Genomic DNA, 26,917 nt, shown 5'->3' with positions numbered 1-26,917 from the left:
CAAACTCTATGCCAAACACTAATTTAGTCTTCACAACAATTCTATGATTAAGTTACTATTATTGTCATAGTATACATGAGGAAACTGAGGCACAGAGGTTAAACATCTTTCCTAAAGTCATGTACTCAGTAATGATGGAGCAAGTATCACAACCCAGGCAATCTACATCTGGAAACAGTAATCTGAAACATAAATTATATTGCCTCTAATATGTGCAGACCATAGGATCCACTCGTTTGTAGAGACAGTAGGATTGGGTGCTGTTAAAATGACATTTGGGGAAATCCAAGAAATATTTAATGATCCATTAAAATAAGCACCCTCAGCATGATGTTCCTAAAAAAAAAAAAAAAAAAAAAACAGGTGCAAAGAGGCCAGGAGCAAATGGGAAATAGAATGACGACTGTGTTATTCAGCTGGGCTTGTGAGCGAAAACTGCAATTTAGAAGTCTCTGGTAGATGGGAATGGAGAATGTGATCAGTTTAAGAGAGGTCATTAAGCCCCAGTCCCATCTTAACTCCGGATGGCTCCTGGGGACTAAATACATCACAAAGACTAAAAAGAAGTGCAAGTGATCTCCAACCCTGTTTTTCTAGTCACAGGAAAAGAGGAAATGGAAGAGCAACCTGTCTTCATGACTGTTAGAGATTAGAGACCAGAAACTAGAAACATGACCAGAACAATCTTGGAATGGGAGCCAAACATATTAAGAATTTCTTTTCTCTGGGAAAGGAAGTGTGGTGAGTAGAGAACAGGGTAGAGAAATCTCCACAAGTCACGAGTCCCTAGCTGTATTTCTAAAACCAATTTTCCCATCTATTCCCTTGAGCTATCACACCAATTGAGGCCATGGTTACCTGTCACTTGAGTATCAGATGCTCCCATTCATGGTATCTTGAATTACTCTGAAATATATATATATTTCTCTGAATATATATTCAGCTCAGTTCAGTTGCTCAGTTGTGTCCGACTCTTTGTGACCCCATGAACCACAGAACACCAGGCCTCCCCGTCCATCGACTCCCGGAGTCCACCCAAACCCATGTCCGTCGAGTCGGCGATGCCATCCAACCGTCTCATCCTCTGTCGTCCCCTTCTCCTCCCGCCCTCAATCTTTCCCAGCATCAGGGTCTTTTCAAATGAGTCAGCTCTTTGCGTAAGGTGGTCAAAGTATTGGAGTTTCAGCTTCAACATCAGTCCTTCCAATGAACACCCAGGACTGATCTCTTTTAGGATGGACTGGTTGGATCTCCTTGCAGTCCAAGGGACTCTCAAGAGTCTTCTCCAACACCACAGCTCAAAAGCATCAATTCTTCGGCGCTCAGCTTTCTTTATAGTCCAACTCTCACATCCATACACGAGCACTGGAAAAATCATAGTCTTGACTAGATGGACCTTTGTTGGCAAAGTAATGTCTCTGCTTTTTAATATGCTGTCTAGGTTGGTCATAACTTTCCTTCCAAGGAGTAAGCATCTTTTAATTTCATGGCTTAATACCAAGTTAATTATCTAAAATGATTCTTATCACATTACCCCTCACAACTCACTGAAGTGAATATAAGCTCTTTGTTTGTTATTTCAGGCCTACCAGAATATGAAACTATCTATCTCCTCTGCCTAACTGTACATATGCCAAATCAGTTGACTAAATTATGTTATTTCCAGATAATCCCTTAATTGTTTTCCTTCTACATTTACGAAGGTTTATAAAGTGTTGGGAATGCCCTTCTCTCAGTTCTGCATATCACAATTCAAACTTCAGATGCTTGTTTCACATACCTCCTCCTCTAAAAGATCATTCCCTATACTACTTTAAAATAAATAGGGACATTGATAGACCAGTATAGATCCTTGAGATACAGAACATTTTGCTTTAAAATATAAATATGTATATAAAGTTATTCTTTTAGCTCTTCGGAAACAGAAATCGTATCTTAAGAAATTTTTTCATCTACAGTGTTATGCACAAAGGTTCAATGACTATTGAGTTGAATACTTTCTAGTCCATTGTAAGAAAAATTTAGAGAGAGATTTTAGCTCTCTGTTATTCTTATCATAGTCCACACCTCACCAAAGAGAAATCTGAGTACAACATACATACATACATTCTCCTCTGAAAGCATAGGGAGAGAGATATTCACAGAAAAGTACAGCGTTCATAATGTTGGCTCACATTTAAAATAAAAAGAAATAAGGTAAGCAATGTTACACATTTGAAATTGACAGGAAGAAAGCCTTACATTCATTCAGATATTAAAGAATTGAGAGAAGCAGAGAACATTTCATAAAATTGTTGATACTCAGAAGATACTCAATTCTCACAGAGAAGAGGCAGTCATGACAATATCCAGTATATTCTCCCCTGGTGGCTCAGTGATAAAGAATCCGCCTGCCAATGTAGGAGACGTAGGTTCGATCCATGGGTTGGGAACATCCTCTGGAGGAGGAAATGGCAGTTGACTCCAGTATTCTTGCCTGGAGAATCCCATGGACAGAGGAGCCTATCAGGCTATAGTCCAAGAGGTCACAAAGAGTCAGACACAGCTTAGTGACTAAACAACAATATTCCATGATACAGGAAAATGAGTTTAGCTGTATAGAGTTTTACTTTGGGTACACAATTATGTATGTACAAATTTATAACATTCATCAGATAGTATCAGCAATTAAAAATTCTTAGACGTGTTTATAAATTGCATCATTTTTATAAATCAAATTCATAAAAAGAAAAATGACACCTTTTTCACAGTCTATTCAAATGAACCCCAAGAATTACAATTGCTAAACTTTTTATTGAAAGCTTATAAAAAGTGTGAGCCATTAATTCAACATTGCGCTAGTGCTCTCTACCATCAAAGACATATGTATAGTTTAAGCAGGCATAAACTTCAGCTGTATCTTGTTGTCCAGTCTCTCAGTCATGTCCGATTCTTTGTGACCCTATGGACTGCAGCATGACAGATTTCCCTGTCCTTCACTGTCTCCCAGAGTTTGTTCTAACTCATGTTCATTGAATCAGTGATGCCATCCAATCATCTCATCCTCTGTCGCACCCTTCTTCTCTTGCTCTCAATCTTTCTCAGCTTCAAGGTCTTTTCCAACGAGTCAGGTCTTCACATCAGGTGGTCAAAGTATTGGAATTTCAGCTTCAGCATCAGTTCTTTCAATAAATATTCAGGGTTGATTTCCATTATAATTGACTGGTTGGATCTCTCTGGTGTCCAAGGGACTCTCAAGAGTCTTCTCTAGCACCACAGTTCAAAAGCATCAATTCTTCTGTGCTCAGCTTTCTTTACAGTCCAACTCTCACATTCGTACATGGCTATTGGAAAAACCATAGCTTTGACAATATGGACCTTTGTTGGCAAAGTGATGTCTTTGCTTTATAATACACTGTCTAGGTTGGTCATAGCTTTTCCTCCAAGGAGCAAGCATCCTTTAATTTCATGGCTGCAGTCACTGATGCAGTGATTTTGGAGCCCAAGAAAATAAAGTCTGTCACTGTTTCCATTTTTTCCCCATCTATTTGCCATGAAGTGATGGGACTGGATGCCATGATCTTTCTTTTTTGAATGTTGAGTTTTAAACCAGTTTTTTCACTCTTCTCTTTCACCTTCATCAAGAGGTTCTTTAGTTCCTCTTTTCTTTCTGCCATTAGAGTGGTATCTGCATATCTGAGGTTATTAACATTTCTCCCGGAAATCTTGATTCCAGCTTGTGATTCATCCAGCCCAGCATTTTGCATGATGTACTCTACATATAAATTAAATAATGTGTCACAGGGTGACAATATACAGCCTTGACATACTCCTTTCCCAATTCTGAACCAGTCTGTTGTTCCATGTCCGGTTCTAACTGTTGCTTCTTGACCTGCATACAGGTTTTGCAGGAGGCAGGTAAGGTGGTCTGGTACTCTCATCTTTAAGAATTTTCCACAGTTTGTTGTATATGCTTTAATTTGTAAAGGTAGTTCTGCTTAAAATTTGTGGGACGAAAACTGGTACATAAGTCTGCAGAAAGGCTACTAGAGCTTACAATTTCTTATAAGGGCAATGATTAATATTTAAGGGAGATAAGACAGCTGAGCAAGAGGTGGTTTTTATCATGATAAGAAGCATTATTTGCTATTGGATAACACATAATTGTACAGTAGCTAGTAACATGGAAAACTGGCTAAAAAATTGTTATCCTTTAGAAGCATTCAGTTCATGGTGTTAATTTTCAAAAATTAGAGACCAGTATTTTAGTTAAAGAACTTGATTTATATTTTACAAGTGCTACTACTTTGAGGTCCAAAAAAAAAAATCTATGCTTACTATACACAAATGATTGGATTTCATAACACATTTTCCATTTAAACATCTGTTGACTTATTTCTGGATCAAATGCAGTTTAACTAATGGCAAAAGATGAGAAATGAATAAGAATAGACATGTCTTGTGGTACCAACATACAGAACATTCCATTCTCATAAATGACAGGCTATTAACCATAGTGTGATTTTCCTCTAAACTACTTTAAAAAACTATTTCAAAGCTAACATTTCATTGTCATTTACAGGAATATGAATTCCTCTACAGGTTTACATGTGGACAGTCTATCTGACCTGAATGATCTGGGTGCACCCTTGCCTGGAGGCTGGGAGATGTATTCTTTTGGTCATTTTCCATCTCTGTGATTTTGGACAAAAAGTATGTTAGAAATGATAGGCATCATTACATTTGGAGTATCTATGAATATTCTCGCTAACAGAAATTCATCTTTGGGGTTTCAGTGAATTAAAGGAAAACATCTGAATTCTAATAATAGATATGTGGATGTCAGTTAAGTTTCGCTGTTTGAAGATCTATTAACTCATTTCCTACTTTTGACAAATGTACAGATTAGACTTCTAACTTGTAAAATAAAAACATATTGCCTTTAAGTTAAAAAAATCCATTAAAAAAACACATGGATATATCACTGGGCTGGCTAAAAAGTTTTTCTGTAAGATGTTAAGGCAAAATCCAAACAAACTTTTTGGCCAACACAATGTTTTGAAACTCTCAAATAATGCAAGGGAAATCCCAATAGTATGAATTACTAATGATTAAAATAAATGGTAAGTTGAGGAAAGGGACCTCCTTCATCCAAGAGTTTTGTAACAGTCAAGGTTATCCATCTGCATGAAACAGTTTTACCAGATCTAGTCAGAGACTGCTTCAACCCTTTGTCTTCATTGTGCTGAATAGAGAATACACAATTAAAGTTTAAAAGTCAACTAACTGGAGGATGAGAATAAATAATAATAGTTAACATTTATTGAGAATTTAAACTGTAAAATAAATATCATTTCATTCTATGATGCACAGAATTATATGATGTATAGTTATGTTTCTTTCTTCATTTACAGTAAAGCCCTTTAACGGATAAAAGGAATTGAGAATATCTTCACATCTGGTAACAATGATTTCTGGAATTTCTTCATACTAGTAACAATGATTTCTACAGAAGGAGAAACTAAATGATCACGTATCCAGCATATGACATAGAAATAAACAGGTTACACATACATTTATTAAAACCAGAAAGGGCTAAAAGTTAGCTGAATGAAAAAAATGAGTATAACAAAAATAAAACATGGAAGTCATTATATTATTAAAAGATCTTACTTATTGAATCTTAAGTATAATAAAGCAAAAAGTACTCGCTATATAGAAGAAAGCAATTATATGGTCTAAATGAAGTTAATATAGCTTAGCTTAAAGCTGTATTTCCACACTCTGTTAAAAACATCCAATTCTGTTTCTTTACCTCAGAATGTAAGTGCCATGATGTTCTTAAAAAAATATTATTAGAAGTAGGATATCTTTTAATTCAGAATAAATATATGTCACACATCATATTGCACAAAGGCTAGAATCTATAAGGTGTCATTTAAGATCGAGTAATTTGCTAAATGTCACATTAGTAGGTTGAAAAGATAATCCAACTTTATACTAATTCAAATGACTTAAAAGGCATATGGAATGGGTTGAATGGTGGGCTGTCCCCAAAATATATGATCATGCTCTAATATTACCTTACATGGAAAAAGGGTTTTTGTAGATGTGATTAAGCAAATATGCTGATAGGAAGAGCCTGCCTTGGGTTATTTGGGTGGGCCCTAAATGCAATCACACATATCCTTATAAAACACATACAGAGGAAAAGGTGATATGAAAACTGGCAGAGACTAGAGGAGATGTGGCCATAAGCCAAGGAAAGCAAGGAATGCCTGGAGCCCCAGAAGATGGAAGAAGCAAAGAACAGAGTGTCCCTGGAGCTTGTGGAGAGAGCATGGCCTTACAGACACCTTGGTTTCAGACTTCTAGCTTCCAGACTGAGAGAATAAATTTCTGCTGTTTTAAGTCACAAAGTTTGGGATAATTTCTTATGGCAACCAAAGGAAATTAATACAGTATCACTGTGAATTTTGTTATTGTTTTTAACATGCATACTGGAGAGCAAAAATGTACATATTGATGCTGTTTAACATCACACATGTTGTGCTTCATATTCTGCTTACTGATGGAATGACACAATTCTGTGGCAGAATGAACACCGGGACGGGAACAAAGAGAACACATATCTACTTCTAATGCTGCTCCTTGTAATAATATAACTCCGGACAAGTCATATAACCTATTTAGGATTCTTTCCTCATCTGCTAAATGAGTAGAATGTTTTCAATAACTAAGGTTTTCCCAGCTCTAAACTTTAGGCAACCTTTAAAGTTCCCAAAAGGAATAAAAGCAGAGTGTAAACATTTTTATGATAAAAATAAAGATATTAAAATTGTAACACTGGACAGTTTGATCAACTGAAATCTGCCAGAAGACTGTAAGATTCACAGGATTGCACAAATTTATAAACAGGAATTATTAAATACTCATCATATGTAAAATTCTCCATAAAATATTAACTTTTACAAACATTCATGTAACACCAGTTATATGTCCAGAAATGTGTCAGGCTCCACGTAATATAATAGAAAAATAAGTCTGAATGGTTTATAGAAACTGAACTACTACCTATTATATGGCCATTAAAAAAGTTAATACACTTAAAACCCTTAAACAGTGCTAGGCATAGTAAGAGATCAATAAATATTAACTTTATTACCTAGAATAAATCTCATTTTTTCTTGAGTGCCTTCTATCAATAAGAAGAACGTTATAGCACTTTAAGATAATATTAGGAGGGTTATGCAGTAACAAAATTTTTAAAAGCTTAACTATCTGATTTTTATTCATGGCAACCATTTCTTATTCCTTCAAAACATAACACTTCCAATCAATTCTGTTTCCTTTTTACTGAAAGAACTTTTCATAATGACTGCAGTACTGAAGTATAATTTAGAAGCAGTCTCTAAAACTGGAAGTAACGTTCATCTAAATATGCCTGCCAAGTTTAAAAATGTATTAGGAGTTAAATTGAAACATGTTGAAAATGACTCATTGTGGACCAGAATATACACTGTAGGAAATAAGAGCTCATTTACAAGTGGGAGAAATACACTCACACTTCATCTGTGGTAATTCTCTGGACTTTCCTTCCAGTAAACATCATATTTTAAAATAATCGTGGAAAATATCTTACTTTTAACTTAAGTTTTTATGAGTTGATTTAGTCAGCTGGCATTCCAACTTTTTACACATATCTTTTTTTGGACACGGATATATTTACCAAATGTAAATCTATGAAAATTTCCCCCTAAGCAACAGAGCAGCAGCCTATAAAGAAAGCTATATAAACGCACGCGTGTGCGCACACACACACCCACCCACCCACACATACCCCTCTCTCTGATTCAATTCATATACATAATGACTGACCAACTACGACTCTGGATTTCTAAGAAAGCATCTTGAAAAATGTGCAGATATATGATGATGTGTTTTCTTTCATTTACAAACACACGGTATTGATAAGTCACCAGAAGAGCAAGTGCTTTGAGTTCTTTTTCTAGCAACACTTACATATTTGTACTGATTCTATCTACTCTCTCCACTTGGGACCAAAAACTACAATTTGTGAGGCAACTGGTTAGATTTAGAAAAGATGATAGAACCCTCTCATCCTCCTCCACTCACCTCTACAAAAAAATAAAATAAAAGGTCTGCAAGATGAATGGACCTGAAAGCTTGATCTTACTATCACCATATTCTCACTAAGCTAATTAATGAGCTACATACTGAACTATATCTTTGATCATAGCTTAATGTGGCCTTAAGCTAGATTCAGTGAAAAAGTGCGCACTTTCCCTGTGGCAAATGTGATGCCTAAATATTCCGGAGCATCTCTTCATTGTGTATATATTGTCACGGCAGAGGGATTCTCAAGGCCCTGAATTATTATTTTAAAACAATTTTAATAAATGAATTATTCCAGAATAGTTTTAGATCCTGTGTTATTTTTCACTTAAAAAAAAAAACCTTTTGCATCTCTTTTGTTTTGGCAATGCGGGATCCTCGTGACGGCACGAGGGCTTTCTTTAACTGCAGCGCATAGGCCTCTCCTGTTGCAGCACGTGGGCTCCACAGCCTGCAGACAGTAGCCGGGCGCACAGGCTCTAGAGCACGCAGGCTTGGCTGCCCCACAGCATATGGAACCTTAGTTTCCCGACCAGGGAATGCATCTGTGTCCCCTACCTTGTAAGGTGGATTCTTAACCCCTGGATCATAATCACAGTCCCTCTTTTTCCTCTTTAAATAACTGGAGTTACTACTTATTGTGAAAAGAATATAGTTTAATTTTTGACCCAAATTGTATTTCCTTTTCTATATAATAGGGGGTCCATCACACTTAAAATTGCCAGAAAAGACACATTCAGTTGTCTGTCATGTTAAGAATTTATATTTTCCGTTTTATGCTTCTTTGATGTTTGCTTTGTTATCTATCTTTTGTTATAAAGTCTATGCTTTCTTTATCTTTTCTCTTTTCCTCTGGCAATATGCAAGTATACTGTCTGTTTTCAGTTTAATTAATGTTTTCTTTCGTAACTAATATGTTTAAATATATATTTGTTGATAATGCTATCGATTCTTATGAAGTTTGAGGAAATTATAATTATACAATATTATATATATTATATACACACTATTTTCCTCTCACCATCAATTCTCTAATTTTAGTCGCAAGTCGCTATTTTTGCCTTTACTTACGTTAAATTATTATTTTTATGCTGTAGTTTCCCCTTAACTATTATGATTACAATGTGTTTTGAAACCAGAATGACAACAGTTATTATGATTTAATTTTACATTAAGTGTTCACTGCCAGTTCTTTTACACCTTAGCATCTCAATTCATGAGTTCTTTGATTCTTTGGCTGTGGTGACATGCTTTTAAAGCGGCTTCAGTCATGTTTGACTCTTTTGCGACCCCATGGACTGCAGCCCACCAGGTTCCTCTGTCCATGGAATTTTCCAGTATTCCAACAAGAATACTGGAGTGGGTTGCCATTTCCTTCTCCAGGGGATCTTCCTGACTCAGGGATCGAACCTGAGTCTCCCATGCTTCCTGCACTGCAGGCAGATCCTTTACCCTTTGAGCCATCGGGGAAGTTCAGGTTACACTTTTAAGTAGGTTTTTTTTAAGGAGGGGACATGGGTAACAGGTTTCCTGAGTTCTCATAGGACTAGTGACTTTTCATTACTCAGGATGCAAAAATGTCACCCCTCACATACTTTAACTTCCTTGAATCACACTCTCATTTTATCTCTCTCAAATAATTGCTACCTTCTAAAAATTACTTTCTTTATTGCTTATTTACATGCATTCTGATTTACAACATAAGAATGTAAACTGCACTGAGACAGAGACCTTTGTTAAATCTTCAATTCCATGGTCAAGAAGTGCTTGCTTAAAGCAGATGGTTAATAAATATTGTCAGGAACGTCCCTGGCGGTCCAGTAGCTAACACTCTGACCTCCAATTCAGGGGACTGGGGTTTGACCCTTGGTAAGGGAGCTGGATCCCACAATGCCACCACCAGGACTCTGCATGCCCCAACTGAGGATCTCATATGCTGCAACTAAGACCTAGGGTTGCCAAAGCAATCAACTAATCGATCGATATATTTAAAAAAAAAATAATACTGCTAAACAAATAAAGTACAAAATTATGGAAAGAGAAAATTAATCTCAACCAGTATTTTGTTCCTTAGCAAATGACTTACTTATCCAGTCCAGATACTTCTAATAATGTTCCTTTAAGTTATATTTAACAACTTCACTTGGATTTACTGCACTGTTGTCCTGTTCTCTCCACACCACCCAGAATGTGGTGAGTTCTGCTAAACTGCAGATCCTTATCTCAGAAAGAATTTTCTTCTTCTCTATCTCTAAATATTTTTTCCTCTTCCATTGTTATACTGACACATAACTTTCTCCTTTTTTTTAAAAATTCTTCTTGATACACTAATTCTCTGAATGTGGATATATTTCGTCTGTTCTCTATGTCTAATATCACTTCACTAAATGTTTGCATGACTTTTTTCTCTTTCTGTTTTTGTTTTGGTCTGTTTCTGATTTAGAAACCTCCCTTTTCAAATTATCAATTCAATGTTCTGGATCACCCTCCCTCCTTTTCCTATCCTCACTTTATTCTTTAATTCCTTAATAAGATTTGTGCATCATCAGTTCAGTAGAGTTCAGTCGCTCAGTTGTGTCCAACTCTTTGTAACCCCACGAACTGCAGCATGCCAGGCTACCTTGTCAATTACGAACTCAAAGAGCTTACTCAAACTCATGTCCGTGGAGTCGGTGATGCCATCCAACCATCTCATCCTCTGTCGTCCCCTTCTCTTCTCGCCTTCAATCTTTCCCAGCATCAGGGTCTTTTCAAAAGTCAGCTCTTCGCATCAGGTGGCCAAAGTGTTGGAGTTTCAAGCTTCAGAATCAGTCCTTTCAATGATTCAGGACTGATTTCCTTTAGGATGGACAGGTTATATATCTTTACAGTCCACGGGACTCTCAAGACTCTTCTCCACCACCACAGTTCAAAAGCAGCAATTCTTCGGCTCTCAGCTTTCTTTATAGTCCAACTCTCACATCCATACATGACCACTGGAAAAACCATAGCCTTGACTAGACAGACCTTTGTTTGCAAAGTAATGTCTCTGCTTTTTAATATGCTATCTAGGTTGGTCATAACTTTGCTTCCAAGGAGCAAGGGTCTTTTAATCTCATGGTTGCAGCCACCATCTGCAGTGAGTTTGGAGTCCCCCCAAAATAAAGTCTCTCACTGTTTTCATTGTTTCCCCATCTATTTGCCATGAAGTGATAGGACTGGATGCCATGATCTTAGTTTTCTGAATGTTGAGTTTTAAGCCAATTTTTTCACTCTCTCTTTCACTTTCATCAAGAGGCTCTTTAGTTCTTCTTCACTTTCTGCCATGAGGGTTGTGTCATCTGCATATCTGAGGTTATTGATATTTCTCCTGGCAATCTTGATTCCAATTTGTGCTTTCTCCAGCCCAGCATTTCTCATGATGTACTCTGCATATAAGTTAAATAAGCAGGGTGACAATATACAGCCTTGACGTACTCCTTATTCGATTTGGAACCAGTCTATTGTTTCATGTCCAGTTCTAACTGGACTTGACCTTCTTGACCTGCACACAGATTTCTCAGGAGGTAGGTAAGGTGGTCTGATAATCCCATGGCTTTAAGAATCTTCCACAGTTTCTTGTGATCCACACAGTCAAAGGCTTTGGCATAGTCAATAAAGCAGAGATAGATGTTTTTCTGGAATTCTCTACCTTTTTCGATTATCCAACGGATGTCAGCAATTTGATCTCTGGTTCCTCTGCCTTTTCTTAAACCAGCTTGAACATCTGGAAGTTCATGGTTCACGTACTCTTGAAGCCTGGCTTGGAGAATTTTGAGCATTACTGTGCTAGCCTGTGAGATGAGTGCAATTGTGCAGTAGTTTGAGCATTCTTTGGCACTGCCTTTCTTTGGAATTGGAATGAAAACAGATCTTTTCCAATCCTGTGGCCACTGCTGAGTTTTCCAAATTTGCTGGCATACTGAGTACAGCACTTTAGCAGCATCATCTTTTAGGATTTGAAATAGCTCACTGGAATTCCATTGCCTTCACTAGCTTTGCTTGTAGTGATGCTTCCTAAGGCCCTCTTGACTTCACATTCCAGGATGTCTGGCTTTAGGTGAGTGACCATACAATCGTGGTTATTTGGGTCATAAAGATCTTTTTTGTATAGTTCTTCGATGTATTCTTACCACCTCACCTCAATATCTTCTGCTTCTGTTAGGTCCATATGATTTCTGTCCTTTATTGAGACCATCTTTGCATGAAATGTTCCCTTGGTATCTCTAATTTTCCTGAAGACATCTCTAGTCTTTCCCATTCTATTGTTTTCCTCTATTTCTGTGCATTGATCACTGAGGAAAGCTTTCTTATCTCTCCTTTCTATTTTTTGGAATTCTGCATTCAAATGGGTGTATCTTTCCTTTTCTCCTTTGCTTTTCCATCTTTTCTTTTCTCAGCTATTCGTAAGGCCTCCTCGGACAACCATTTTGCATTTCCTTTTCTTGGGGATAGTCTTGATCACTGCCTCCTGTACAATGGCATGAACCTCTGTTAATAGTTCTTCAGGCACTCTATCAGATCTAATGCCTTGAATCTATTTGTCACTTCTACTGTATAATCGTTAGGGATTTGATTTACATCATACCTGAATGGTCTAGTGGTTTTCCCTACTTTCTTCAATTTAAGTTGGAATTTGACAATAAGGAGTTCATGATCTGAGCCACAGTCAGCTCCTGATCTTGTTTTTGTTGACTGTATAGAGTTTCTCCATCTTTGGCTGCAAAGAATATAATCAATCTGATTTCGGTATTGACCATCTGGTGATGTCCATGTGTAGAGTCTTCTCTTGTGTTATTGGAAGAGGGTATTTGCTATGCCTGGTGTGTTCTCTTGGCAAAACTGTGTTAGCCTTTGACCTGCTTCGTTTTGTACTCCAAGGCCAAATTTGCCTGTTATTCCAGGTATCTCTTGACTTCCTACTTTTGCATTCCAGTCCCCTATAATGAAAAGGACATCTTTTTGGGGTGTTAGTTCTAGAAGGTCTTGTAGGTCTTCATAGAACCGTTCAACTTCAGTTTCTTCAGCATTACTGGTCAGGGCATAGAGTTGAATTACTGTAATATTGAATGGTTTGCATTGGAAACGATCAGAGATCATTCTGTCATTTTTGAGATTGCATCCAAGTTAAAAAAAAAAAAAGCTTATATTTTCTTTGAGATTACTGGTTAATTAAGGCACCAGGAAGGGCACAGTGATAGATACTGTTGTAGTGTTTCCAAAACACGTATTTGAGGAATGAATAGCTAAGGATTATTTGGGGAGCTTTGTAGGAAGTCCAAATTCCTGGGGACCCTCTACCAAGTAGAGGGAGGCAAAAAAAAAATGTCTTCCAAAAAAACCCCAAAATATCTCTCCAGGTAACTGAAATTCATCTAAATTTTGGAATTACTGATACAGTAAAATCAAGTCTGGGGCACTCTTTTTAGCATTCAAACTGCCTTCAGGATGGAAAGAGTCAAAATGAACATGGTAAGCTCTGATCAACTGAAATTGATATTTGTTGAGAATTACTTATATCAAAGACACTGAATAGAGGCCTTATCTTACTAGAGAGGCAAATATATGGATGAAAAAAACCTCTGACCTCAAGAAAAACCCCAACACTTCAGAGGCAAAGATCTGCAAATTAAACACACAATTATAATGCTAGGAAATAGAAGAGATGTCAATATTTCTGACAGGAACTTAAGGCATGCATGGAAGACAAGATCAATGATTTCAGCCTCACCTCATGAATGTGCATCTACCTGACAGGTGAAAGGTAAGATACACGAGAAAGGGGGAAGAAAAGGTCATTCTTAGCAAAGAATACATATAAAAGGGTGAGCGAGGAAGCACCACACTCTTGCAGAACGTGAAAAGATCAACTAGTCCTGAGTATAAGGGGAGAATCAAAACAAAGATCTGCAACTGGGAAGACAGGCAGGAAGTCTGTGAAGGACTTTAAATGCTAAGTTGTGTGCAGTCTGGATGCCATTCTTCTGAATGACATGATCAGAGCTCTCAGTTTTAGAACATTATTCTCGAAGAATGAGTGATGAAAATAGGACTAAACTCAAAGCGGCAAGATGCTTCAGAGGCTATTATAAATAGTTCGGGCAAGAGAAAAGAAAGATTTGACTAAAGCAGCGGCACCTGGGTTTAAGAGGAGGGACGTGATTAGATATATTTAGAAATTAGAAATAACATGACATTTGTTTAGTTTAAGTGTTCAGAGAGGCCCTTCTGGACTATCCTATCATGATATACCCTACCTGAGCCATTATTCCTCCTCCAATCTAGTTCAGAGCAATCATCAAAACACATAATTATAACAATTATGGATCTGTTTGATTATTTTCCGTCTCCCTCAATTAGGGGAGGGGCAATCTCCCTTCACTGCTTTATTTATGTACATCAACTTCTAGCACAGCAAATGGCACATGGTAGTTGTCAATAAACACTCTTGGTTGAATAAAAGGTAGAGGAGTGAGGGGAAAAAAAGTAGATGTGAACCACCAGCTCTCTTGTTTAAGGGCCTGGGCAAATAATGACATTAGTCAGAATGCAGAACTACGGGAGGAGAAACAGGTCTGGGCAAGAGGACTGACTGAGGGGGAATGATGGAGCAATCAATTAAGAGGCTACTGTACACAATTACAACATGACACCAGTCAAGAAGTAACGAGAAGCTGACCCAGGATGATGGCAGCAGGAATGCAGAGGATTATACAGATATGACAGGGGTTTTAGAAGCTATGAAATTCAGCAAGATTACACAGGGGAACAAGGGGAAAGGATTATTATTCTGGAAGGTCGAATAGAAATAAATGACTTAAAAATGGTGGTATAGTTTATTGATGTGAGGTCAGCTAAAGCCACTTTTTGTTTTGGGAAGGGTGAATGTTGGCGGAAGCTGAGTTTGTTTCAGAAATACTGAGTTTAAAGTTCTAGAAAAACATCAAGGTAAAAATGTCAATCACGTAGCTGGAAATACAGTTTATAAAACGTAAGAAAAGATTCGGTTTGAGTTTAAAAGCACTTTCGGTCATTCCCTAAAGTGACAGGTAAAAGCTGAGCAGAAGAGATTCCAGAAAGAAGAGACATATATATGTATATGATCCAACATATCAAAAAAAATAATCAAAAGTCATTAAAACAAAATAGAAAAGAAAACAAATGAACTGCTTCAGATTAAAGGAGACTGAAGAGGCATGATAACTAAAAGTAGAGCATAATTTTGGATGTGATGTTGGGCCAGAAAAAAGACTGTTATAAAAGGGCATTACTGGGACAATGACAAAAATGTATAAAAGTGTTATCAATGTTATCCTGAATTTAACAAGTGTCCTGTGATTGTATAAGAGAATATTCTTATTCCTAGAAAATAAACTGTGAATATGTAAAAGTATATGATGCATTGAACTATGCAGAAAAAAAAATAATGTGCAGGGGAAGAAGGGAGAGAAAGAAGAGAGAGAGAGAGAATAAGAAGAATAGAACAAATGTAGTTAAATGCTAGAAAGGGGCAGATCTAGATAAAAGACCTAAAGGAGTTCTTTGCATCATTCTTGTAGCTTTTGTACACAAATGAAATTTGAAATAATAAGTTAAAAAAGAATAAGGACTAAGATAGAATGCTAAAGCCCAGTTTTGATTTGATAACAACTCTGAGAGTGATATCCATTGAAAGTTATTCCGGCTTAAGGAGAGAAGAGGTTTATGCTGCCAGGAATCGAAACAGCTTTCTCTATATCAATTGTTCCATTTACACAACAAGATATGCTGATAACTCTAGTCTATTACTGCATAAAGATGTTCTGTCCCACGGACTAACAATACTGGCATCCATCATTAATTTCCCTGATGTAGTCTTTTTTGTTTTTTGGCTACAGATGCCACCCAGTCCTTCTCTGAGAAAAAAAAGACTGACAGAAAACAATATCTAATTGTTTTGTGCATGTGTGTGTTTTGACTCGCTGCACGAAAATACTCATGATGTATTCTTTTGAGGAGGAGAATAGGTATATCACTTTAGAACCTGTAGTACCCTTTAAGCCCAATTACAAGCAACAAACTATCCATGAGTAGCTACAGGACCCCCTGGGCCATTGTTTCTGGTGGGACAAGGAATTTCAGATCAGACCAATACCTTATAAAGAAAAAGAAAGATAGATGAGAGGTGAATAAAACAAAATCCATACACTGTGATCCAAATATGGGTGTTTCTTATTAGTTCTTTTCAAAGCCTTGTGTCTAAACCAAGAAGGAAGAAATAATTTTCATCTCAGCAATAAATTTCTTAATGTTTTCATGTACATGACATTATATACTACTAATTTCAAAGCCTTTACTAGGAAAGAAATAGAGTCACTTGTGGTAACTTAGGATGTAATTAAACCAGTTTAGAATATTCTATACAAGTGGCCAAATATATGTCAGATGGAACAGCAGCTTAAAAACCGAAAGAAAATTTGAGAACGTGGAGTTTGACTGTTTCAATATAAATGAAACAAACCAATGGGCAAACAGAACATTTCAAAAAAATAAGAGAAATCAAGTAATAACACATAATTTTATAAACTCTGAAAAATCATCAGAGTAGCTTACAATTAAAGAGAGCACTTCACAAATTTTCAAAGAAAAAATAAAATACTAAAAGTTATTTAAGAAGCATGAATTTATTGTATATTCTTTCTTTCATAGAGAAGTATGTCAAAACAGTAACTTAATATGGGATTGAGAATCAAGAATTTCTGCATTCAAATAACAACTATGATGTGAATTAAACATTATGTAACCATGAAAATTAAGGATAAATGAATGAAATTACCACAGAATTTATTAAGTAAACAAAGTTTAAACACAGTATAAATAATTTTTCTTTCAAATTTCAACATCCTTTATCCCATCTCAAATGACACAAACATTTATGTGCCTACTGAAGGAGCAAGGCAAGATTGAAAAACAAATAAACAAAGATAAAACAATATAAGAATATGACAAAATGTAGAATAAAGGCATGTCAAAACTGTTCTGCTCTTGGGGATAAAGCACTGAATGGAAATTTAGGACAGCTGGCTGCTATATCAAGCTTTAAATTAGCCCAATATAACATATGACTCTCTTAATCTACTCACTAGATCTCCTATTCTCTCTTATCTTCTGTCTTCTATAAGTAAAAAATCAGAACAAAATTCTACTATCACCAGAGTAGTTGTAGGAATTGAAATCATAATGTCAAGTAATATTCATTTAACAATATCTACAAACTGAAAAAAAAATTCCAAATACATCAAACCATAGCTAAAAAAAAATTAAAATGACTATAACTGAAAAATAAAGACTTAACTCTGGAGAAGGCAATGGCAACCCACTCCAGTACTCTTGCCTGGAAAATCCCATGGACAGAGGAGCCTGGTAGGCTGCGGTCCATGGGGTTGCTAAGAGTCGGACACAACTGAAAAACTTCACTTTCACTTTTCACTTTCATGCATTGGAGAAGGAAATGGCAACCCACTCCAGTGTTCTTGCCTGGAGAATCCCAGGGATGGGGGAGCCTGGTGGGCTGCCGTCTATGGGAGTTGGACACAGTTGGACACAACCAAAGCGACGTGGCAGCAGCAGCTGGATTATAAATTTAAGCTAAGATTCAAACACAGGCCTCTCCTATAGGATCCCACAGATATAACAGTGTATTCAAATGTATTCTGTTAACACTGATTGAGTTTAAAAATTTCCCCTTGGGGCAGAAAGAGTCCTCAGAGTGCTTACAGAGATTCAAAGCAACAGAAGGAGAGGTAATAACTATTCCTGCTCATGAAAGCTGGGTATTTGTTACTTATAATTAAATAAATTATTGAACTTGAATTGGGACATATACAGATCTTTTCTATGCCTGAGAAAAGTCCAATTTGTTTTTGTAGAAAATTAGAGTCTTGAGCAAAAAGCCTTTTTCATTCATGTTTGAAAGTGGCATACCACTTCCTTACATTTCTCTTTATAATAACACAGGTTGTTTAACCATTAAATGAAGCATTTGGTAAAGTAAAACTTTCAACAAAAATGAAAAAGTTGCGATTAGTTATACTTGACTAGAAAATTGTGTATAGACATGTCTCAGGCTTTACTTAAGCACGATTCAGGGAAATCACAGTGCATGTAAAGAATGAAATACATTTGTTTATTCTGATTTTGACACAAAGGAAGCCAGAGTAAAAACTCAACCTCTGAAATATAAAACAAATATTTTTCCTGGGGTTTCAATATATACAAAACATATACATGATATTCCCAAAATATTCCTAAGCCAACTACACTCAAAAGAATTTCAGTGGATATTTAAATATATATAGAGAAAGTATCTTTTTCAAATATTGTGTTAAACACTAGGTTTTTATTAAAAAAAAAAAAAAACAGGAAAAGTGAACTACAGAGATTTTAAGATACAAAAATAGCTTGGGTTCACCATTCCTTTTACATGGTAACTTAATCAGTGTATTAATTCTTTCGAACTGTTGTTACAGATAATTTCAGGATCAAAATGGACTTCAGGGACTTTCCTGGTGGTTCAGTGGTTAAGAATCCGCCCTGCAATGCAGGGGACATGGGTTTGATCCTTGGTCAATAAACTAAGATCCCACATGTTTCTGAGCAACTAAGCCTGTACGGTGCAACTACAGAGTCCATGTGTCTCAGTGAAAAATCCTGCATGTGCCAAACTAAAACCTGATGCAGCCAAATAAACAAATAAATACTTAAAAACGGAGAGAGAGACTTTAAACTCATCAAGCTACCCACTTGATACTTCAATCCTTATAAACACAATCCTACTGAATGCTTAGCCAGCTGATGCCTGCACATTTCTGTGCAGAACACAGAAATGTGTTCTCCATTTCTGATGGAGAACACTGTCGATGCCAAGGCATTTTGAAAAGCCCTATCAGAAAACTTGGGCTTCCCTGGTAGCTCAGTTGGTAAAGAATCCACCTGCAATGCGAGAGACCCTGGTTCGATTCCAGGGTTGGGAAGATTCACTAGAGAAGGGTTAGGCTGCCCATTCCAGGATGCTTGGGCTTCCATGGTGGCTCTGGTAAAGAATCTGCCTGCAACGTGGGAGACCTGGGTTTGATCCCTGGGTTGGGACGGTCCCCTGGAGAAGGGAAAGGCTACCTACTCCAGTATTCTGGCATGAAGAATTCCAGGACTGTATAGTCTATGGGGTCACAAAGAGTCGGACATGACGGAGAGACTTTCACTTTCATCAGAAAGCTTATCTTTACTCTTTTTTGTAATGTCTACTCAGTTGTTCCAATTCTACTACTTTAGACCTTACCAAGTAAGAAAAATACCCATCAACTATTTGTAGACAGTTATAATCTGGGCACTAATAGGATGTTTTCTAATCTTTTGAGTAGGTTTGGTCAATTTCCTCTTAAGACCTTTGGTTTAGAGCTTGGGTGCCCAGACCCAGAATGATTCTATAAACAAGATAATTCCTGATCACATTCTAGATATAACTTCTATTCCCATAGAATAGTATCTCCATATGAAAATTTTCCAAGTTGTCTTTTAATTCTAAGCTGATACAGAAATATTAATATCTCCTTTTTATATTTTTTTATTTTTTAAATTATTAAAGTATGATAACACATTTACAGGAGACCTGGAAAATTATGAACAAGGTTCATACAGAACAAGGTTACATACAGTCCCACTATTTAATATCTCCTTTTAAAGCACTTTCACTTTATTGAGCTTTGCACATGCTGAACTTTTTTTTTCCTCTTACAAACTGAAGATTTGTGGCACCAAGCAAATTCACCACTGCCATTTTTCCAGTATCTGCTCACTTTCATATCGGTGTCACATTTTGGAGATTTCTCATAATATTTTAAACTTATTATTATTATATTTATTATAGTGATCTGGGATCAGTGATTTTTTATGTTACTACTGTAATTGTTTGGGGGCTCTAGAAATCTTGCCTATATAAGATAACAAACTATTTATAATATTCTCTGAACTATCTTCCTGTTATTAGCTTAGTACTACTTTCATCACTCATTCTTCCAGGGTAATTATTCTAGAACTGGGAACTCTGATCATGTTATTCAACAGAATGGCATACAGAATGCACAGCTTAGTACTTAAAGTCATTCACAGACTCTCTGACTATATTCTCAGGCTCTCTCCCTCTCCTTGGGCCTCCCTATTCCCTGAGACACAACGATACTGAAATTAGCCCTACAATGGCCTCCAAAGTTCAAGTGAAAGGAAGAGGCACACATTTCTCATTTTAAATCAAAAGCTAGAAATGATTACGCTTAGAGGCACACCGAAAGTTGATATAGGTTGTAAGTTGATATAGGCTGAAAGTTAGGCCTCTTGTGCTGAAGAGTAAGCCAAGTTGTGGATGTAAAGGAAAAGTTCTTGGAAGGAAATTAAAACTGTGTCTCCAGTGAACACAAAAATGATAAGAAAGTAAAACAGCCTTACTGCTGATATGAAGCAAGTTTTGGTAGTCTAGACAGATGATCAAACCAGCCACCATGTTCCCTTAAGCCAAAGCCTAATACAGAGCAAGGCAACACTCAGAAAACGAAGATCATGGCATCTGGTCCCATCACGTCATGGGAAATAGATGGGGAAACAGTGGAAACAGTGTCAGACTTTATTTTTGGGGGGTCCAAAATCACTGCAGATGGTGACTGCAGCCATCAAATTAAAAGACGCTTACTCCTTGGAAGGAAAGTTATAACCAGCCTAGATAGCATATTCAAAAGCAGAGACATTACTTTGCCAACAAAGGTCCGTCTAGTCAAGGCTATGGTTTTTCCTGTGGTCATGTATGGATGTGAGAGTTGGACTGTGAAGAAAGCTGAGAGCCAAAGAATTGATGCTCTTGAACTGTGGTTTTGGAGAAGACTCTTGAGAGTCCTTTGGACTGCAAGGAGATCCAACCAGTCCATTGTGAAGGAGATCAGCCCTGGGATTTCTTTGGAAGGAATGATGCTAAAGCTGAAACTCCAGTACTTTGGCCACCTCATGCGAAGAGTTGACTCATTGGAAAAGACTCTGATGCTGGGAGGGATTGGGTGCTAGAGGAGAACGGGACGACAGAGGATGAGATGGCTGGATGGCATCACTGACTCGATGGACATGAGTCTGAGTGAACTCCAGGAGTTAGTGATGGACAGGGAGGCCTGGCGTGCTGCGATTCATGGGGTCGCAAAGAGTCGGACACGACTGAGCGACTGAACTGACCTGAACTGAGGAGAGGTAAGGAAGCTGCAGAAGAAAAGTCTGAAGCTTGAAGAGGTTGGTTCATGGGATCATGAAATTTAAGGAAAGAAGTCATCTCCATAACATAAAAGTGCAAGGCAAACCAGCAAGTGATGATGTAAAAGCTGTAGCCAGATATCCAGATGATCTAGCTAAGATAATTAATGAAAGTGGCTACACTAAACATAGATTATCAATGTAGATGGAATATCTTTCTATTGGAAGAAGATGCCACCTATGACTTTCATAGCTAGAGAGGAGAAGTCAATGCCTAGTTTCAAAGTTTCAAAGAACAATCTGACTCTTTTGTTAGGAGCTAATGAAGCTGGAGTCTTTAAGGTGATGCCAATGCTCATTTACTGTTCTGAAAATCCTAGGTGGCCTAAGAATTGTGCTAAATCTACTCTACTTGTGCTCTGTAAGTGGAACAGCAGAGTCTGGATGACCCTGGTCTGTTTATAACATGGCTCACTGAATATTTTAAGCCCACTGCTGAGACTGACTACTAAAAAAAAAAAAAAACCCTTTTCAAAATATTACTACTCAATGACAATGTCTTTAGTTAACCAACAGTTCTAAGGATGGATGCACAATGACATGAATGCTGTTTTCATGTCTGCTAACACATAACATAACTGATTCAATAGTCCATGGGTCAAGGAGTTATTTCACCTTCCAAGTCTTTCATGGTAAAAATAATCATCTACTGATGATTAGCAATTTCACTCTTAGTATTTATATGAGAGAAAAAGAAACATATACCCACAAAAAGACTTGTATACAAACATTCATAGCAGCTTTATTCATAGTAGCACCAAACTGGGAAAAAAAACAAACACCCACTGAGAGGTGAATGAATAAACAAACTGTATATTCATGCCCAGCAAGTTAAGAAATGAACTACTGGTCTAACATAAAATGGATGAAAACATATGATGTTGAGTGAAAGAACTTAGACACAAAAGGGTACACACTGCACAATTCCATTTCTTTTTAATCCATGAAGAACAAAACTAAACTATGGTGAGAGAAATCACAAAGTGTTCACCTCTTGATGGGTGGTGGCTGAGACTGACCAAAGGGACATAAGGAAACTCCTTAGGGTGACTATACTGTTTTCTGTCTTGTTTCAATATGTACGATTATCACATATGTAAATTATTACATGTACATAATACTTAAATGAAAATTAAACTTCTATTAAAAAGATATATTCTAAAAGAAAGAGTAATGGGAACAAAGATCAAAGTTTCAATGTCTCTGTTTTCAGGATGCTTACCTGTCTAAGAGCTGATCATGTTTTTCTAGAGCATTCTTTTCAGCCATCACTGCTCGGTCCTTTTCAGCCACAGCATTATCCCTTGCTTCTCGGAGGTTTCTAAAATTTAAATATATATTTCAGTTATTCCAAACACACAGTATCCATCTTTTTAAGATTCATAAATGGGTTTGCTTGGAGTCGGACTAACTGATAAATCTTAGGGATGCCCTAGGGGTTGGGTGATCCACAGTCCATGTAATATGAATATGCCTGGCTTGGTGAGTTTCTCTAGTAGCACACAGCAGCATAGGTAAAAACATGCTCTAATCTTTAAGTGTCATGCTGCCTTTTGCCACAATTTTTCTCAACGTGGTTGAAGGCAGGCTGGCTGGTTTATATATATAGCAACTCATTTAACCCTGCCATAATGTAAAGAGGTAGGTATAATTACCAAGATATTAAACACAAGAAAGCTGAGGTTTTGAGAAGTTAATAAATATAAAATACAATTTCAAAGTGAGAGATATAGAGATACGATATAGAGATCAAAAAAATCCAAATGGAAATGAAGTTTGGGATATGAGCAAGAGAATTGATGAACTGATGGATCCTAGGTCTCACTTGGAGATGAAAGGAAGAGAACACAGAAGGACTGAGATTAGAAGGCAAGGGACAAAGGACTTGAAGTCCTGATAAGATAACCCACAGATTACGAGGAAGTCGTTGTGCAGGCAGGATGGAAGACCAGAGACTGCTGTCAAAAAATGGTGATTCAGAGGTAGAGTAGTGCCTTCAGCCTTGGAATTTTAGTTCATAAAATGGAGCGTGTGACATGAGAATAGCTAAATGAAGCAGAGATGAGATGAAGGTCAATGTTCATGCAGGGCTCAAGGAAGTATGAGGCCACAGTATTAGTCATTCACTTACAGTGCTGATGACAGCAGGAAGTGAAATTGACAGAAAGATACACTGAGTGACAGTTAAGGGGAATGTCCAAAAAGTGGAAGATAAGAACAGTGAGAAATAAGGAATGATACAGCCATATCAGTTGAGTCACTTCAGTTGCTCAGTCCTGTCCGACTCTGCGACCCCATTGACGGCAGCACGCCAGGCTTCCCATTCTATCACCAACTCCGGGAGCCTAGCCTCATGTCCATCAAGTTGGTGATGCCATCCAATCATCTCATCCTCTGTCGTCCCCTTCTCCTCCCACCTTCAATTTTTCCCAGCATCCCAGGGTCTTTGCAAATGAGTCACTTCTTCGCATCAGGAAGCCAAACTGTGGGAGTTTCAGCTCCAACATTAGTCCTTCCAATGAATATTCAGGACTGATTTCCTTCAGGATGGACTGATTGGATCTCCTTGCAGTCCAAAGGACTCTCAAGAGTCTTCTCCACCACCACAGTTCAAAAGCATCGATTCTTGGGCACTAAGCTTTCTTTATAGTCCACTCTCACATCCACACATGATTACTGGAAAAACCATAACCTTGACTAGATGGACCTGTCTAGGTTGGTCATAACTTTTCTTCCAAGGAGTAAGCGTCTTTTAATTTCACGGCTGCAGTCACCATATGCAGTGATTTTGGATCTCAAAAAAATAAATCTGCCACAGTTTCCACTGTTTGGCCATGTATTTCCCATGAAATGATGGGAACAGATGGCATGATTTTTGTTTTCTGAATGTTGAGCTTTAAGCCAATTTTTTCACTCTCCTCTTTCACTTTCAAGAGGCTCTTTAGTTCTTCTTCACTTTCTGCCATAAGGGTGGTGTCATCTGCATATCTGAGGTTATTGATATTTCTCCCTGCAAACTAGATTCCAGCTTGTGCTTCTTCCAGTCCAGCGTTTCTCATGATACTCTGCATATAAGTTAAATAAACAGGGTGACAATATACAGCCTTGACGTACTCCTTTTCCTATTTGGAACCGGTCTGTTTTTCCATGTCCAGTTCTAACTGTTGCTTCCTGACCTGCATACAGATTTCTCTGGAGCCAGGTCAGGTGGTCTGGTATTCCCATCTCTTTCAGAATTTTCCACAGTTTATTGCGATTCACACAGTCAAAGGCTTTGGCATAGTCAATAAAGCAGAAATAGATGTTTTTCTGGAACTCTCTTGCTTTTTCGATGATCCAGCGGGTGTTGGCAATTTGATCTCTGGTTCCTCTGCCTTTTCTAAAATCAGCTTAAACATCTGGAAGTTCACGGTTCACGTACTCTTGAAGCCTGGCTTGGAGAATTTTGAGCATTACTTTGCTAGCGTGTGAGATGAGTGCAATTGTGCGGTAGTTTGAGCATTCTTTGGCATTCTCTTTCTTTGGGACTGGAATGAAAACTGACCTTTTCCAGTCCTGTGGCCACTGCTGAGGTTTCCGAATTTGCTGGCATATTAAGTGCAATACTTTCACAGCATTATCTTTTAGGATCTGAAATAGTTCAATTGGAATTTCATCACCTCCACTAGCTTTGTTCTTAGTGATGCTTCCTAAGGCTCACTTGACTTTGTATTCCAGGATGTCTGGCCCTAGTTGAGTGATCACACCATCGTGATTATCTGGGTCTTAAAGATCTTTTTTGTATAGTTCTTCTGTGTATTCTTGCCACCTCTTCTTAATATCTTCTGTTTCTGTCAGGCCCATAGCACTTCTGTCCTTTATTGAGCCCATCTTTGCATGAAATGTTCCCTTGGTATCTCTAATTTTCTTGAAGAGATCTCTAGTCTTTCCCATTCTATTGTTTTCCTCTATTTCTTTGCACTGATCACTGAGGAAAGCTTTCTTATCTCTCCTTGCTAATTTTGGAACTCTGCATTCAAATGGGTGTATCTCTCTCTTTTTTTTTTGCTTTTCGCTTCTCTTCTTTTCTCAGTTATTTGTAAGGCCTCCTCAGACAGCCATTTTGCTTTTTTTGTATTTCTTTTTCTTGGAGACGGTCTTGTTCCCTGTTTCCTGTACAATGTCACGAACCTCTGTCTATAGTTAATCAGACACTCTATCAGATCTAGTCCCTTAAATCTATTTCTCACTTCCACTGTATTCGTTACAGATTTGATTTAGGTCATACCTGAATGGTCTAGTGGTTTTGTCTACTTTCTTCAATTTCAGTCTGAATTTGGCAATAAGGAATTCATGACTGAGCCACAGTCAGCTCTTGGTCTTGTTTCTGCTGACTGTGTAGAGCTTCTCCATCTTTGGCTGAAAAGAATATAATCAATCTGACTTCAGTGTTGACCATCTCATGATATTCATGTATAGAGTCTTCTCTTGTGTTGTTGGAAGAGGGTGTTTGCTATGACCAGTGCATTCTCTTGGCAAAACTCTATTAGCCTTTGACCTGTTTCATTCTGTACTCCAAGGCCAAATTTGCCTGTTATTCCAGGTGTTTCCTGACTTCCTACTTTTGCATTCCGGTCCCCTATAATGAAAAGGACATCTTTTTTGGGTGTTAGTTCTAGAAGGTCTCATAGGTCTTCATAGAACTGTTCAACTTCAGCTTCTTCAGCCTTACTGATCGGGGCATAGACCTGGATTACTGGGATATTGAACGGTTTGCCTTGGAAATGAACAGAGATCATTCTGTCATTTTAAGATTGCATCCAAGTACTGCATTTCGGACTCTTTTGTTGACAATGATGGCTACTCCATTTCTTGTAAGGGATTCTTGCCCATAGTAGTAGATATAATGGTCATCTGAGTTAAATTCACCCATTCCAGTTCATTTTAGTTCGCTAATTCCTAAAATGTCGATGTTCACTGGTCATCTCCTGTTTGACCACTTCCAATTTGCTTTGATTCAAGAATCTAACATTCCAGGTTTCTATGCAATATTGCTCTTTACAGCATTGGATCTTGCTTCCATCACCAGTCACATCCACAACTGAGTGTTGTTTTTGCTTTGGCTGTGGCTCTTCATTCTTTCTGGAGTTCTTTCTCCACTGATCTCCAGTAGCATATTGGGCAACTACCGACACGGGGAGTTAATCTTTCAGTGTCCTACCTTTTTGCCTTTTCACTGTTCATGACATATAAACAGTATACAGCCAGATAGGGGCCTTCAAAAATCAAATCCTGTTTGGTTTTTTATCATAGTAGAACTTCAGATCAAGAAAAATACCAACAGTATGTTTCTTTCAAACTCATTCAATTTTTTTTAATCCTCATCTCTAACAGAGCTATAACATTAATAAATTTGGAGTTTAGTGTAAATGATTATGTTCACTTAATCCCTACAAATCCTTGGTGTTATATTTTCTAATCT

The 26,917-nt window shown here is 37.4% G+C and overlaps 1 protein-coding gene across 2 annotated transcripts in view; it reads right to left on the bottom strand.

Moving 5' to 3' along the window:
- The window catches only part of PIBF1 (progesterone immunomodulatory binding factor 1), a 230,298-nt gene that overhangs the window by 127,593 nt on the left and 75,788 nt on the right, over positions 1–26,917 (bottom strand). For both annotated transcript variants that reach the window (XM_005894381.3, XM_070380581.1), the window contains exon 10: positions 22,679–22,777. In XM_005894381.3, the coding sequence (XP_005894443.3) occupies positions 22,679–22,777 (99 nt within the window). The remainder of the gene's footprint in view (positions 1–22,678; positions 22,778–26,917) is intronic.

The sequence above is a fragment of the Bos mutus genome, chromosome 12 (assembly GCF_027580195.1).
Source record: "Bos mutus isolate GX-2022 chromosome 12, NWIPB_WYAK_1.1, whole genome shotgun sequence".
NCBI classification, from domain to species: Eukaryota; Metazoa; Chordata; class Mammalia; order Artiodactyla; family Bovidae; genus Bos; species Bos mutus.
The sequence above is the reverse complement of the archived record's forward strand: the minus strand, read 5'-3'. Positions and strand labels throughout refer to the sequence as shown.